Below are 12,838 nucleotides of genomic sequence, written 5' to 3'. Positions count from 1 at the left end.
CCATACATAGCTTTAAGCAGAGGTGTGATAAAGCTCACGGCTCAGGGAGAGTGACCTAGTAGCGATCAGTGAAGAGGCGGGGCCAGGAGCTCGGACTCGACCCCCGCAACCTCAACTAGGTGAGTACAACTAGGTGAGTACACACACACACACACAAACACACACCTGCACAAGAAATGGACTGTAAGAAGGCGTTTGACACAGTTCCACACAAGAGATAAGAACATAAGAACACAAGAAAGGAACACTGCAACAGGCCTACTGACCCATGTGGAGCAGGTCCATCTCCCCCCCGGATTAGACCAATGACACCCCCCCCCCAGATAAGCCCAGTGACCCACCCAGTCTGGTCACCTTCACTCAAGGATGGAGCACTGCACCAGACCCAGGAGCACAAGCTAGTCAGGTCCAACTCACACCCACCAACACCCACTCATGTATTTATCTAACGCCAGAACTCATGAGGTAAACATCTTTCTCGCCACAACTCGGTGAGAACAAACGAAAGCACACACACACACAAGCACACACACACACAAGCACACACACACACACACACACACACACACACACACACAAGCACACACACACACACACACACACACACACACACACACACACACACACACATACACACACAAAGACCTGTCTATGGATAAGTTCCTCTGACAACTAGTTACTAGCATACGTCATTGCAAATATTTTGTAAATATTTAAATAAAATTATATAAAACTTTAAAAGCCTACTGTATATTAATATCATGAATAATGTATTTCTTTTAACTGTTTTCTAAATCAGGAAACTAGCTTTTGTATTAATATATTTAAGTAGTTGTAGTCATTTAGAGTAGTGTTTGATATCTGTTATATATTAGTTTTGAATTGATAGATATTTTAAGGTAACAGGAATAATTGGTTGATTTGATCAACTTACGTTCCCGGCTGCAGCACATGCATCCATAACCTTGACAGTCTCCCACGTTTATGTAGCCATTAACACAGTCCTTTCGGTCTTGAACACAAAAGCCATTGATGTCAGTGCACGACTTCAGTGGCGTGCATTGCTTGGCACAACACTTGCAATTTTTTCCCAAGTTACAAATGCCGGGAGTCACTCGCTCATTTCTTGCGCAGGTTAATTTACACTGACCTTCCTCGTACAACAAGCAGGATCTGGTGTTTGGGCATGCTGTGGAACAGTCATATGTTGAACTGCGACTCTTGACTTTCGTTAATACATAAATGATTTAAGGCTCTATTATTCATTTTCGAAAAGTCTCAATTAAAGCCAGAGCTCATGAGATTAACATCTTTCTGGCCACAACTCGTTGAGAACAAACGAACACGCACTCGCGCGCAAGCACACGCACACACACACACACGCACACACACACACACACACACACACACACACACACACACACACACACACACACACACACACACACACAAGAGAGAGAGGGGTGGATCGACTGCATATTTTTCCACTGCAAGAAGGGCTTCGACACAGTTCCTCAAAAGAGGTTACTGCAAATGCTAGAGGATCAGGCACACATATCAGGAAGGGCACTTACCTGGAGTTTACCTGGAGAGAGTTCCGGGGGTCAACGCCCCCGCGGCCCGGTCTGTCACCAGGCCTCCTGGTGGATCAGAGCCTGATCAACCAGGCTGTTGCTGCTGGCTGCACGCAAACCAACGTACGATCCACAGCCCGGCTGATCAGGAACTGACTTTAGGTGCTTGTCCAGTGCCAGCTTGAAGACTGCCAGGGGTCTGTTGGTAATCCCCCTTATGTGTGCTGGGAGGCAGTTGAACAGTCTCGGGGCCCTGACACTTATTGTATGCTCTCTTAACGTGCTAGTGACACCCCTGCTTTTCATTGGGGGGATGGTGCATCGTCTGCCAAGTCTTTTGCTTTCGTAGTGAGTGATTTTCGTGTGCAAGTTCGGTACTAGTCCCTCTAGGATTTTCCAGGTGTATATAATCATGTATCTCTCCCTCCTGCGTTCCAGGGAATACAGGTTTAGGAACCTCATGCGCTCCCAGTAATTGAGGTGTTTTATCTCCGTTATGCGTGCCGTGAAAGTTCTCTGTACATTTTCTAGGTCAGCAATTTCACCTGCCTTGAAAGGTGCTGTTAGTGTGCAGCAATATTCCAGCCTAGATAGAACAAGTGACCTGAAGAGTGTCATCATGGGCTTGGCCTCCCTAGTTTTGAAGGTTCTCATTATCCATCCTGTCATTTTTCTAGCAGATGCGATTGATACAATGTTATGGTCCTTGAAGGTGAGATCCTCCGACATGATCACTCCCAGGTCTTTGACGTTGGTGTTTCGCTCTATTTTGTGGCCAGAATTTGTTTTGTACTCTGATGAAGATTTAATTTCCTCATGTTTACCATATCTGAGTAATTGAAATTTCTCATCGTTGAACTTCATATTGTTTTCTGCAGCCCACTGAAAGATTTGGTTGATGTCCGCCTGGAGCCTTGCAGTGTCTGCAATGGAAGACACTGTCATGCAGATTCGGGTGTCATCTGCAAAGGAAGACACGGTGCTGTGGCTGACATCCTTGTCTATGTCGGATATGAGGATGAGGAACAAGATGGGAGCGAGTACTGTGCCTTGTGGAACAGAGCTTTTCACCGTAGCTGCCTCGGACTTTACTCTGTTGACGACTACTCTCTGTGTTCTGTTAGTGAGGAAATTATAGATCCATCGACCGACTTTTCCTGTTATTCCTTTAGCACGCATTTTGTGCGCTATTACGCCATGGTCACACTTGTCAAAGGCTTTTGCAAAGTCTGTATATATTACATCTGCATTCTTTTTGTCTTCTAGTGCATTTAGGACCTTGTCGTAGTGATCCAATAGTTGAGACAGACAGGAGCGACCTGTTCTAAACCCATGTTACCCTGGGTTGTGTAACTGATGGGTTTCTAGATGGGTGGTGATCTTGCTTCTTAGGACCCTTTCAAAGATTTTTATGATATGGGATGTTAGTGCTATTGATCTGTAGTTCTTTGCTGTTGCTTTACTGCCCCCTTTGTGGAGTGGGGCTATGTCTGTTGTTTTTAGTAACTGTGGGACGACCCCCGTGAATATCTGACAGGGAGGCAACAACGAGTCATGGTACGCGACGAGGTGTCAGAGTGGGCGCCTGTAACAAGCGGGGTTCCACAGGGGTCAGTCCTAGGACCTGTTCTGCTCTTGGAATATGTGAACGACATAACGGAAGGGATACACCCAGAAGTGTCCTTGTTTGCAGATGATGCGAAGTTAATGAGAAGAATCAAATCGGACGAGGATCAGGCAGGACTACAAAGAGACCTGGACAGGCTACAAGCCTGGTCCAGCAACTGGCTCCTTGAATTTAACCCTGCCAAATGCAAAGTCATGAAGATTGGGGAAGGGCAAAGAAGACCGCAGACACAATATAGTTTAGATGGCCAAAGACTGCAAACCTCACTCAAGGAAAAAGATCTGGGGGTGAGTATAACACCGAGCATATCTCCTGAGGCACACATCAATCAGATAACTGCTGCAGCATACGGACGCCTGGCAAACCTACGGATAGCATTCCAATACCTCAGTAAGGATTCGTTTAAGACTCTGTATACCATCTACGTCAGGCCCATACTGGAGTATGCAGCACCAGTTTGGAATCCACACCTAGTCAAGCATGTCAAGAAATTAGAGAAAGTGCAAAGGTTTGCAACAAGACTAGTCCCAGAGCTACGGGGATTGTCCTACGAAGAAAGGTTGAGGGAAATCGGCCTGACGACACTGAAGGACAGGAGGGTCAGGGGAGACATGATAACGACATATAAAATACTGCGCGGAATAGACAAGGTGGACAAAGACGGGATGTTCCAGAGATGGGACACAGACACAAGAGGTCACAATTGGAAGTTGAAGACTCAGATGAATCAAAGGGATGTTAGGAAGTATTTCTTCAGTCATAGAGTGGTCAGGCCATGGAATAGCCTAGAAAGGGATGCAGTGGAGGCAAGAACCATACATAGTTTTAAGGCGAGGTATGATAGAGCTCATGGGGCAAGGAGAGAGAGGACCTAGTAGCAATCAGCGAAGAGGCGGGGCCAGGAGCTGTGGATCGACCCCTGCAACCACAAATAGGTGAGTACAAATAGGTGAGTACACACACACACACACACACACACACACACACACACACACACACACACAAACACACACCTGCACAAGAAATGGACTGCAAGAAGGCGTTTGACACAGTTCCACACAAGAGATAAGAACATAAGAACATAAGAAAGGAACACTGCAACAGGCCTACTGACCCATGTGGAGCAGGTCCATCACCCCCGAATTAGACCAATGACACCTCCCCCCAGATTAGCCCAGTGACCTACCCAGTCTGGTCACCTTCACTCAAGGATGGAGCACTGCACCAGACCCAGCAGCACAAGCTAGTCAGGTCCAACTCACACCCACCAACACCCACTCATGTATTTATCTAACCTATTTTTAAAACTACACAACGTTTTAGCCTTAATAACTGTACTCGGGAGTTTGTTCCACTCATCCACAACTCTATTACCAAACCAGTGCTTTCCTATATCCTTCCTGAATCTGAATTTTTCCAACTTGAAACCATTGCTGCGAGTCCTGTCTTGGCTGGAAATTTTCGGCACACTATTTATATCCCCTTTATTTATTCCTGTTTTCCATTTATACACCTCAATCATATCCCCCCTAATTCTACGCCTTTCGAGAGAGTGCAGATTCAGGGCCCTCAGCCTATCCTCATAGGGAAGATTTCTGATACATGGGATCATCTTTGTCATCCTCCTCTGTACGTTTTCCAGAGCATTTATATCCATTCTGTAATACGGTGACAAGAACTGAGCAGCATAGTCTAGTAAAAGGACACAAGTGCAACTAATGTGACATTTTATTGTGGCAACGTTTCGCTCTCTAGGAGTTTTGTCAAACCGATGACAAAGCTCCTAGAGAGCGAAACGTTGCCACAATAAAATGTCACATTGGTTGAACTTGTGTCCTTTTACTTTACATATTGTTGGTAATTCTGCCAACATTATTATACAGCATAGTCTAAATGAGGCCTAACCAAGGATATATAGAGTTGAAGAACAACCTGAGGACTTCTATTATTTATACTTCTAGATATGAAGCCAAGAATTCTGTTAGCTTTTTTGCGAACACTAATGCACTGTTGTCTTGGTTTTAGATTACTGCTAACGAGAACTCCTAAATCCTTTTCGCAATCAGTAGTGTTAAGTTCTACATTATTTAGCTTATATGTGGCATGGTTATTTAACTGTCCAACATATAGAACTTTGCATTTGTCAATATTAAACTGCATCTGCCACTTCTCCGACCATTACACCAGTCTATTCAAATCATCCTGGAGTGCTCTAATGTCCTCATTAGAATGAATTGGACGGCATATTTTGGTGTCATCAGCAAATTTGCTTATGTTGCTATTTATTCCCTCATCTATGTCGTTTATGTAAATTGTGAACAACAACTGACCCCTGAAGAACACCGCTTGTGATGTGTCCCCATTCTGATTTCTCCCCATTTATGCAAACTCTGCTGTCTATTTGTCAGCCATGCCTCTACCCAGGAAAAATTTCTCCTCCTTAAGTTTCCTCAATAGCCTCTGGTGTGGAACTCTATCAAAAGGCTTACAGAGGCTTTCATCCAATTAATTGTTTCTCCTTTGTTTACTGTCCGATTTCTTTAAGTTTTGGAACACAAGATAAATTGTTTTCTCTCTTTCCTGAAAATATTTATCAAAAATATACCTCAAACAACAACTGAGAAGACTGAAAAAGGACTGATTTTCTGAAAATGCCCTTGGGGCGCGATTTATTCCTATATGGGACGACGTAAGGTTGTTTGGACACTTGGTGCCGAGAGAGCAATGCTTATATATATACGAATTTTGTTCGGGAGCTTTCCTCTAAATAACTTATCTTTATTTCACAAAAAAATAAAGTTTGTTAGTTCTTGAAATGTTGCAAAAAAACCTGCCCTTTACTCCCACATAACTCCCAATGTATTTGGAATATTTCCAGAAATATGCCGTATAAAATTAGAGAAATTATCATTCTATAATTCCTGTGAATATTATTCCATTTAATTAAGTAATAAAGTAAGAAATAGGTACATTAGGTGAATAAGTTACTTCCGAGATATTGGCCTAGAACGCCGGCCGGCCCACCGTCTCGAAAAAAAAAATCGCGTTTGTTTGGGTGTATTTCTTAGTAAACTGATGCTCTAGTGTAGTTATTCTCTTCAAAACACCGTTTTCTCTTACTCAAAGACGACATATGAGAGGAGTAACATATTCGTATCGAAATATTCCCGATGGTCTCTCGCCATATTATGGCTGATTTTATTCAGTCTAGAGTATATAACATGTTTGTATGTTATTTATAGTGTTTATTATATCATATTAGATCAATTCTGATAGATAAATAACCCGTAGGGTTGATATATAATCTGATACAAGCGTAATAATGAAGTAATTTCTCTTGGCTCTCTCTGGAGCGGGAGTACTGCCGAGCGTTCCCAAATGGTGCCTGATTGGCTGGCACTCTACGAATAAGCTCCGCCTACTTTTATATGATGCAAAGTAGTCAGTTATTAGAAAGAATAATGCAAGAAAAAACGATAAAAAAAACAAGGAAAATTTTCCAAGAAATATATGGGTTGTGAACAGACGTGCTACCCATATCGCCGTCACCGTACCTGATATAAATGAACATTCATTCTGGTACCATTATGTTGCCAAAGAGTTAAGCTATTTTTCTGTATAAATAACTCAATTTCCATAATTTTTCGATTATTTTTGAGAGCGCACGGAAAATTGCCCTACAGCCTCCTTACTGAAGTCCATATACACAATATCATATTCATTACCATGATCTACCTCCCCAAACACCTTAGTAAAAAAAGTTAGTAAATTCGTAAGACAGGAACGCCCCTTTGTAAAACCGTGTTGAGATTCATTAATCAATCTGTGCCTGTCAAGATGGCTACGAATTGCTTCGGCAGTTATTGATTCCATAAATTTTCCCACTATGAAGGTAAGGCTTATTGGTCTATAGTTCGAAGCCAAGGACCTGTCACCTGCCTTGTAAATAGGTATTACATTTGCCATTTTCCACTTATCAGGCACTATGCCAGTTTGTAGTGACATGTTAAAAAGATTAGCCAAAGGTATGCTAAGTTCCTCTTTACATTCCTTTAACACCCTTGCAAATAGTTCATCAGGGCCTGGGGATTTGTTAGGTTTTAGTTTCTCTATTTGTCTGAGGACCATATCACTAGTTACCACATTTGTACATAGTTTATTATCATCCTGTTCTACATAATCTATTATTTCAGGAATATCGCTAGTATTTTACTGGGTGAAAACTGAGAGGAAGTAGGGATTGAGAATTTCACACATATCCTTATCACTGTCAGTGATCTGACCAGAGTTACTCTTAAGTGGGCCAATCTTGTCCCTAATCTTACCTCTGTGTACCGGAAAGAACCCTTTTGGGTTAGTCTTTGAACTTCTTGCGACCTTAGCCTCATAATCCCTTTTTGCTTTTCTTATTCCTTTCTTTATTTCTCTCTTTAATTGAATATATTGATTTCTTAACTGCCCATCTCCTATTTTGTTACGCCTATATATGCCACTATTTTGACCAATGAGATGTTTTAATCTATTGTTCATCCATTTGTGATCATTTTTTTAGATCTAATTTCCCTACTCGAAACAAAAGTTGTCTGGGCAGCTAGAACTATGCTCTGAAAAACGTCATATTGGCAACCAAGATCACCTACCTGACCCATAGTCAGGTCATCCCAATTTAGCCCACCCAGGTAATTTTTCAGTCCCATGAAGTCGGTCAAGCGAAAATCTGGGACAGAGCTTTGATTGCAGTTATCTGGGTAATTCCATGATATATTGAAACTAAGTGATTTGTGATCACTTTCCCCAAGCTCATCATTAACCTCAAGATTATTAATTAGTGACTCTTTGTTGGCAAGAAGCAAGTCAAGCAGATTGTTTACTCTAGTTGATTCTGTCACAACCTGTTCTATAAAGCAATTCTGAACCGTATCAAGAAAGTCACTAGACTCAAGATTTCCTGTCATATTGCTCCAGTCAACTTGTCTAAAGTTAAAATCTCCCATTATCACAACATTTTCAGATCTATATGCCTTATGAATTTCCTCCCATAACAGCTTACTGCCCTCCCTATCAAGGTTTGGGGGCCTATAAATCATAGCCAAAATTAATTTGCCACGTCCTTCGAGAAACTGAAGCCAAACAGATTCTGTGTTCGATGTTTCTAATCTTATATCATGTCTAAACAACAATTTAATTTTTTTCTGATATACATCACCACACCACCACCCTTCCTGTTGACCGTATCAGTGTGGAATAGTTTATAACCCTGTATGTTGCATTCAGAAGGCATTTCTCTATGTTTCAGGTTGAACCAGGTCTCTGTTATACCAATAATATCTATATTACCTACACTTGCAAGTAATCTTAACTCATCTATCTTATTTCTTAGACTCCTACTATTTCTATAGTAAACCTTAAGGGAGCTAGTCACTGGTTGCCCTCTACTATTTCTCTTTGTTTGTTGATGAATTGATTTGCCATTACAAGCAACTTTATTTTGAATATTGTCTTTTAAACATATCCCTGAGGGATCCCAGCAATTGCTGTTTTTAACCCTAGTGCTGCAGCCTGATTGTTTCCCACAAACACCCATACCTCTATAATCTATCAGTTTAAATTCTTAGGCAAGTCATCAATTACCCTCTCGATTGAATTGGCTAATGTAACCACTCCATCCCCAGAGAGATGAACCCCATCCCTTGCATACATATCATGTTTGCCAAAGAATAGGTCCCAATTATCAGTGAATGGGATTGCAATTTCCTTGCAGTACCTGTCTAGCCAGCAATTTATTGCCCACTCCCATTCTAGGCAAGATGCGACATATGACTGGGATCCCTCCCTTAGACCTAACTACTTCTACGGCTGACCTGTACTTATCCAGCAGCTCCTCTCTCCTCCCCTTCCCAATGTCATTACCCCCAGCACTAAGACAGATAATGGGCTTGTTCCCATTACCTGCCATAATATTATCCAACCTGCTGACTATGTCACCAACACCAGCTCAAGAAAGACACACTCTCTGTCTGACCTTTCTGTCTCTGTTACAAAATGCATGGTCCATATACCTTACCTGAGAATCGCCTACTATTAAAATATTCTTACCTTGATTAGCAGGGAAATCAGTGGTACCTTCAACCTCACTAACCACTGAAGTACACTCGTCTTCGAGAACAGAGAATCGATTTCCTACCTTCACATCTCTATTAACTCTCCTCATCTTCCTTCTTCCTGAACTGTGAACTACTTGCCACTTAAAGCGGCTGCCACTCTCACTGCTGGTTACCATTTTCTCCTTACCAGCTAAATCCTTCTCACACTTGCTCCCAAACTCATCTATGCGAAGCTTCAGCCTCCTATTTTCCTCCTGAAGTAGAATCACCTTCTTCAACACTTGAAATTGAGATTCTAAACACTACAAGCCATGGTGCTTGCTAACAGCCCACGCTAACTCTCAAGAGCTTAGGCAGGTATGACTGCAGGTGACCACTGGCCTGAGCATACAAAAACTGGAGGACCAAGCAGGGATAACAGGGAAGGCACTACAATGGATCAGGGAATACTTGTCAGGAAGACAGCAGCGAGTCGTGGTACGTGGCGAGGTGTCAGAGTGGGCACCTGTGACCAGTGGGGTCCCACAGGGGTCAGTCCTAGGACCAGTGTTGTTTCTGGTATTTGTGAACGACATGACGGAAGGAATAGACTCCGAAGTGTCCCTGTTTGCAGATGATGTGAAGTTGATGAGTAGAATTCATTCGATCGAAGAGCAGGCAGAACTGCAAAGGGATCTGGACAGGCTGCAGACCTGGCCTAGCAATTGGCTCCTGGAGTTCAACCCCACCAAGTGCAAAGTCATGAAGATTGGGGAAGGGCAAAGAAGACCGCAGACAGAGAACAGTCTATGGGGCCAGAGACTACAAACCTCACTCAAGGAAAAAGTTCTTGGGGTGAATATAACACCAGGCACATCTCCTGAAGGGCACATCAACCAAATAACTGCTTCAGCATATGGGCGCCTAGCAAACCTCAGAACAGCACTCCGACATCTTAATAAGGAATCGTTCAGGACCCTGTACACCTTGTACGGTAGGCCCATATTGGAGTATGCGGCACCAGTTTGGAACCCACACCTAGCCAAGCACGTAAACAAACTAGAGAAAGTGCAAAGGTTTGCAACAAGACTAGTTCCAGAGCTAAGTGGTATGTCCTACGAGTAGAGGTTAAGGGAAATCAACCTGACGGCACTGGAGGGCAGGAGAGATAGGGGAGACATGATAACGACATACAAAATACTTAGGAGAATTGACAAGGTGGACGAAGACAGGATGTTCCAGAGCTGAGACACAGCAACAAGGGGACACAGTTGGAAGTTGAAGACACAGATGAATTGCAGGGATGTTAGGAAGTATTTCTTCAGCCACAGAGTAGTCAGGAAGTGGAATAGTTTGGGAAGTGATGTAGTGTAGGCAGGATCCATACATAGCTTTAAGCAGAGGTATGATAAAGCTCACGGTTCAGGGAGAGTGACCTAGTAGCGACCAGTGAAGAGGTGGGGCCAGGAGCTTGGACTCGACCCCTGCAACCTCAACTAGGTGAGTACACACACACACACACACACACACACATGCACACACAGATGCACACACACACACACACACACACACACACACACACACACACACACACACACACACACACACACACACACACACACACACACACACACACACACAAACACACAAACACACACACATGCACGCACAGGGATCTGGACAGGCTGTAGACCTGGTCCAGCAATTGGCTCCTGGAGTTCAACCCCACCAAGTGCAAAGTCATGAAGATTGGGGAAGGGCACAGGAGACTGCAGACGGAGTACAGTCTAGGGGGCCAGAGACTACAAACCTCACTCAAGGAAAAAGATCTTGGGGTGAGTATAACACCAGGCACATCTTCTGAAGCGCACATCAACCAAATAACTGCTGCAGCATATGGGCGCCTAGCAAATCTCAAAACAGCATTCCGACATCTTACTGCTGATACAGCCTCCTTCAGTGGCATACATTGCTTGGCATAACATTTGCAATTTTTTCCCAAGTTACATATGCCTGAAGTCATTCGCTCATTTCTTGTGCAGGTTAATTTGCAATGGCCTCCCTCATACAACAAACATGATCTGGTATTTAGGCATGCTGTGGAACAGTCATATGTTGAACTGCGACTCTTGACTTTCCTTAATACATAAATGATTTAAGGTTCTATTATTCATTTTTGAAAGTCTCATTCAACGCTGAGAGAACTCCTAAATCCTTTTTGCAATCAGTAGTATTAAGATCTACATTATTTAGCTTATATGTGCCATGGTTATTTAACTGTCCAACATTTAGAACTTTGCATTTGTCAATATTAAACTGCATCTGCCACTTCTCCGACCATTGCACCGGTCTATTCAAATCATCCTGGAGTGCTCTAATGTCCTCATTAGAATGAATTGGACGGCATATTTTGGTGTCATCAGCAAATTTGCTTATGTTGCTATTTATTCCCTCATCTATGTCGTTTATGTAAATTGTGAACAACAACTGACCCCTGAAGAACACCGCTTGTGACGTGTCCCCATTCTGATTTCTCCCCATTTATGCAAACTCTGCTGTCCATTTGTCAGTCATGCCTCTACCCAGGAAAAAATTTCTCCTCGTATTCCGTGTGCCTTAAGTTTCCTCAATAGCCTCTGGTGTGGAACTCTATCGAAAGCCTTATGGAGGCTGTCATCCAATTAATTATTTCTCCTTTGTTTACTGTCTGATTTCCTTCAGTTTTGGGACACAAGACAAAGTGTTTTCTCTCTTTCCTGAAAATATTTATCAAAAATATACCTCAAACAACAACTGAGAAGACTGAAAAAGGACTGATTTTCTGAAAATGCCCTTGGGGCGCGATTTATTCCTATATGGGACGACGTAAGGTTGTTTGGACACTTGGTGCCGAGAGAGCAATGCTTATATATATACGAATTTTGTTCGGGAGCTTTCCTCTAAATAACTTATCTTTATTTCACAAAAAAATAAAGTTTGTTAGTTCTTGGAATGTTGCAAAAGAATCTGCCCTTTACTCCCACATAACTCCCAAAGTATTTGGAATATTTCCAGAAATATGCCATATAAAATTAGAGAAATCATCATTCTACAATTTCTATGAATATTATTCCATTTAATTAAGTAATAAAGGAAGAAATAGGTACATTAGGTGAATAAGTTACTTCCGAGATATTGACCTGGAACGCCGGCCGGCCCACCGTCTCGAAAAAAAAAAATCGCGAAAATCGCGTTTGTTTGGGAGTATTTCTTAGTAAACTGATGTTCTAGTGTAGTTATTCTCTTCAAAACACCGTTTTCTCTTACTCAAAGACGACATATGAGAGGAGAAACATATTCATATCGAAATATTCCAGATGGTCTCTCGCCATATTATGGCTTATTTTATTCGGTCTAGAGTATATAACATGTTTGTATGTTATTTATAGTGTTTATTATATCATATTAGATCAATTCCGATAGATAAATAAGCCGTAGAGTTGATATATAAGCTGATATAAGCGTAATAATGAAGTAATTTCTCCTGGCTCTCTCTGGAGCGGGAGTACTGCCGA

At 42.4% G+C, this 12,838-nt stretch overlaps 1 protein-coding gene across 1 annotated transcript in view; it reads right to left on the bottom strand.

Moving 5' to 3' along the window:
* Positions 1–12,838, bottom strand: part of LOC128690751 (protein psiQ-like) — an 84,944-nt gene that overhangs the window by 30,488 nt on the left and 41,618 nt on the right. Inside the window, exon 5 of the mRNA XM_070088486.1 lies at positions 935–1,189. Coding sequence (XP_069944587.1) covers positions 935–1,189 — 255 coding nt within the window. The remainder of the gene's footprint in view (positions 1–934; positions 1,190–12,838) is intronic.

The sequence above is a fragment of the Cherax quadricarinatus genome, chromosome 24 (assembly GCF_038502225.1).
Source record: "Cherax quadricarinatus isolate ZL_2023a chromosome 24, ASM3850222v1, whole genome shotgun sequence".
NCBI lineage: Eukaryota > Metazoa > Arthropoda > Malacostraca > Decapoda > Parastacidae > Cherax > Cherax quadricarinatus.
This window is presented reverse-complemented; position numbering and strand designations above follow the sequence as displayed.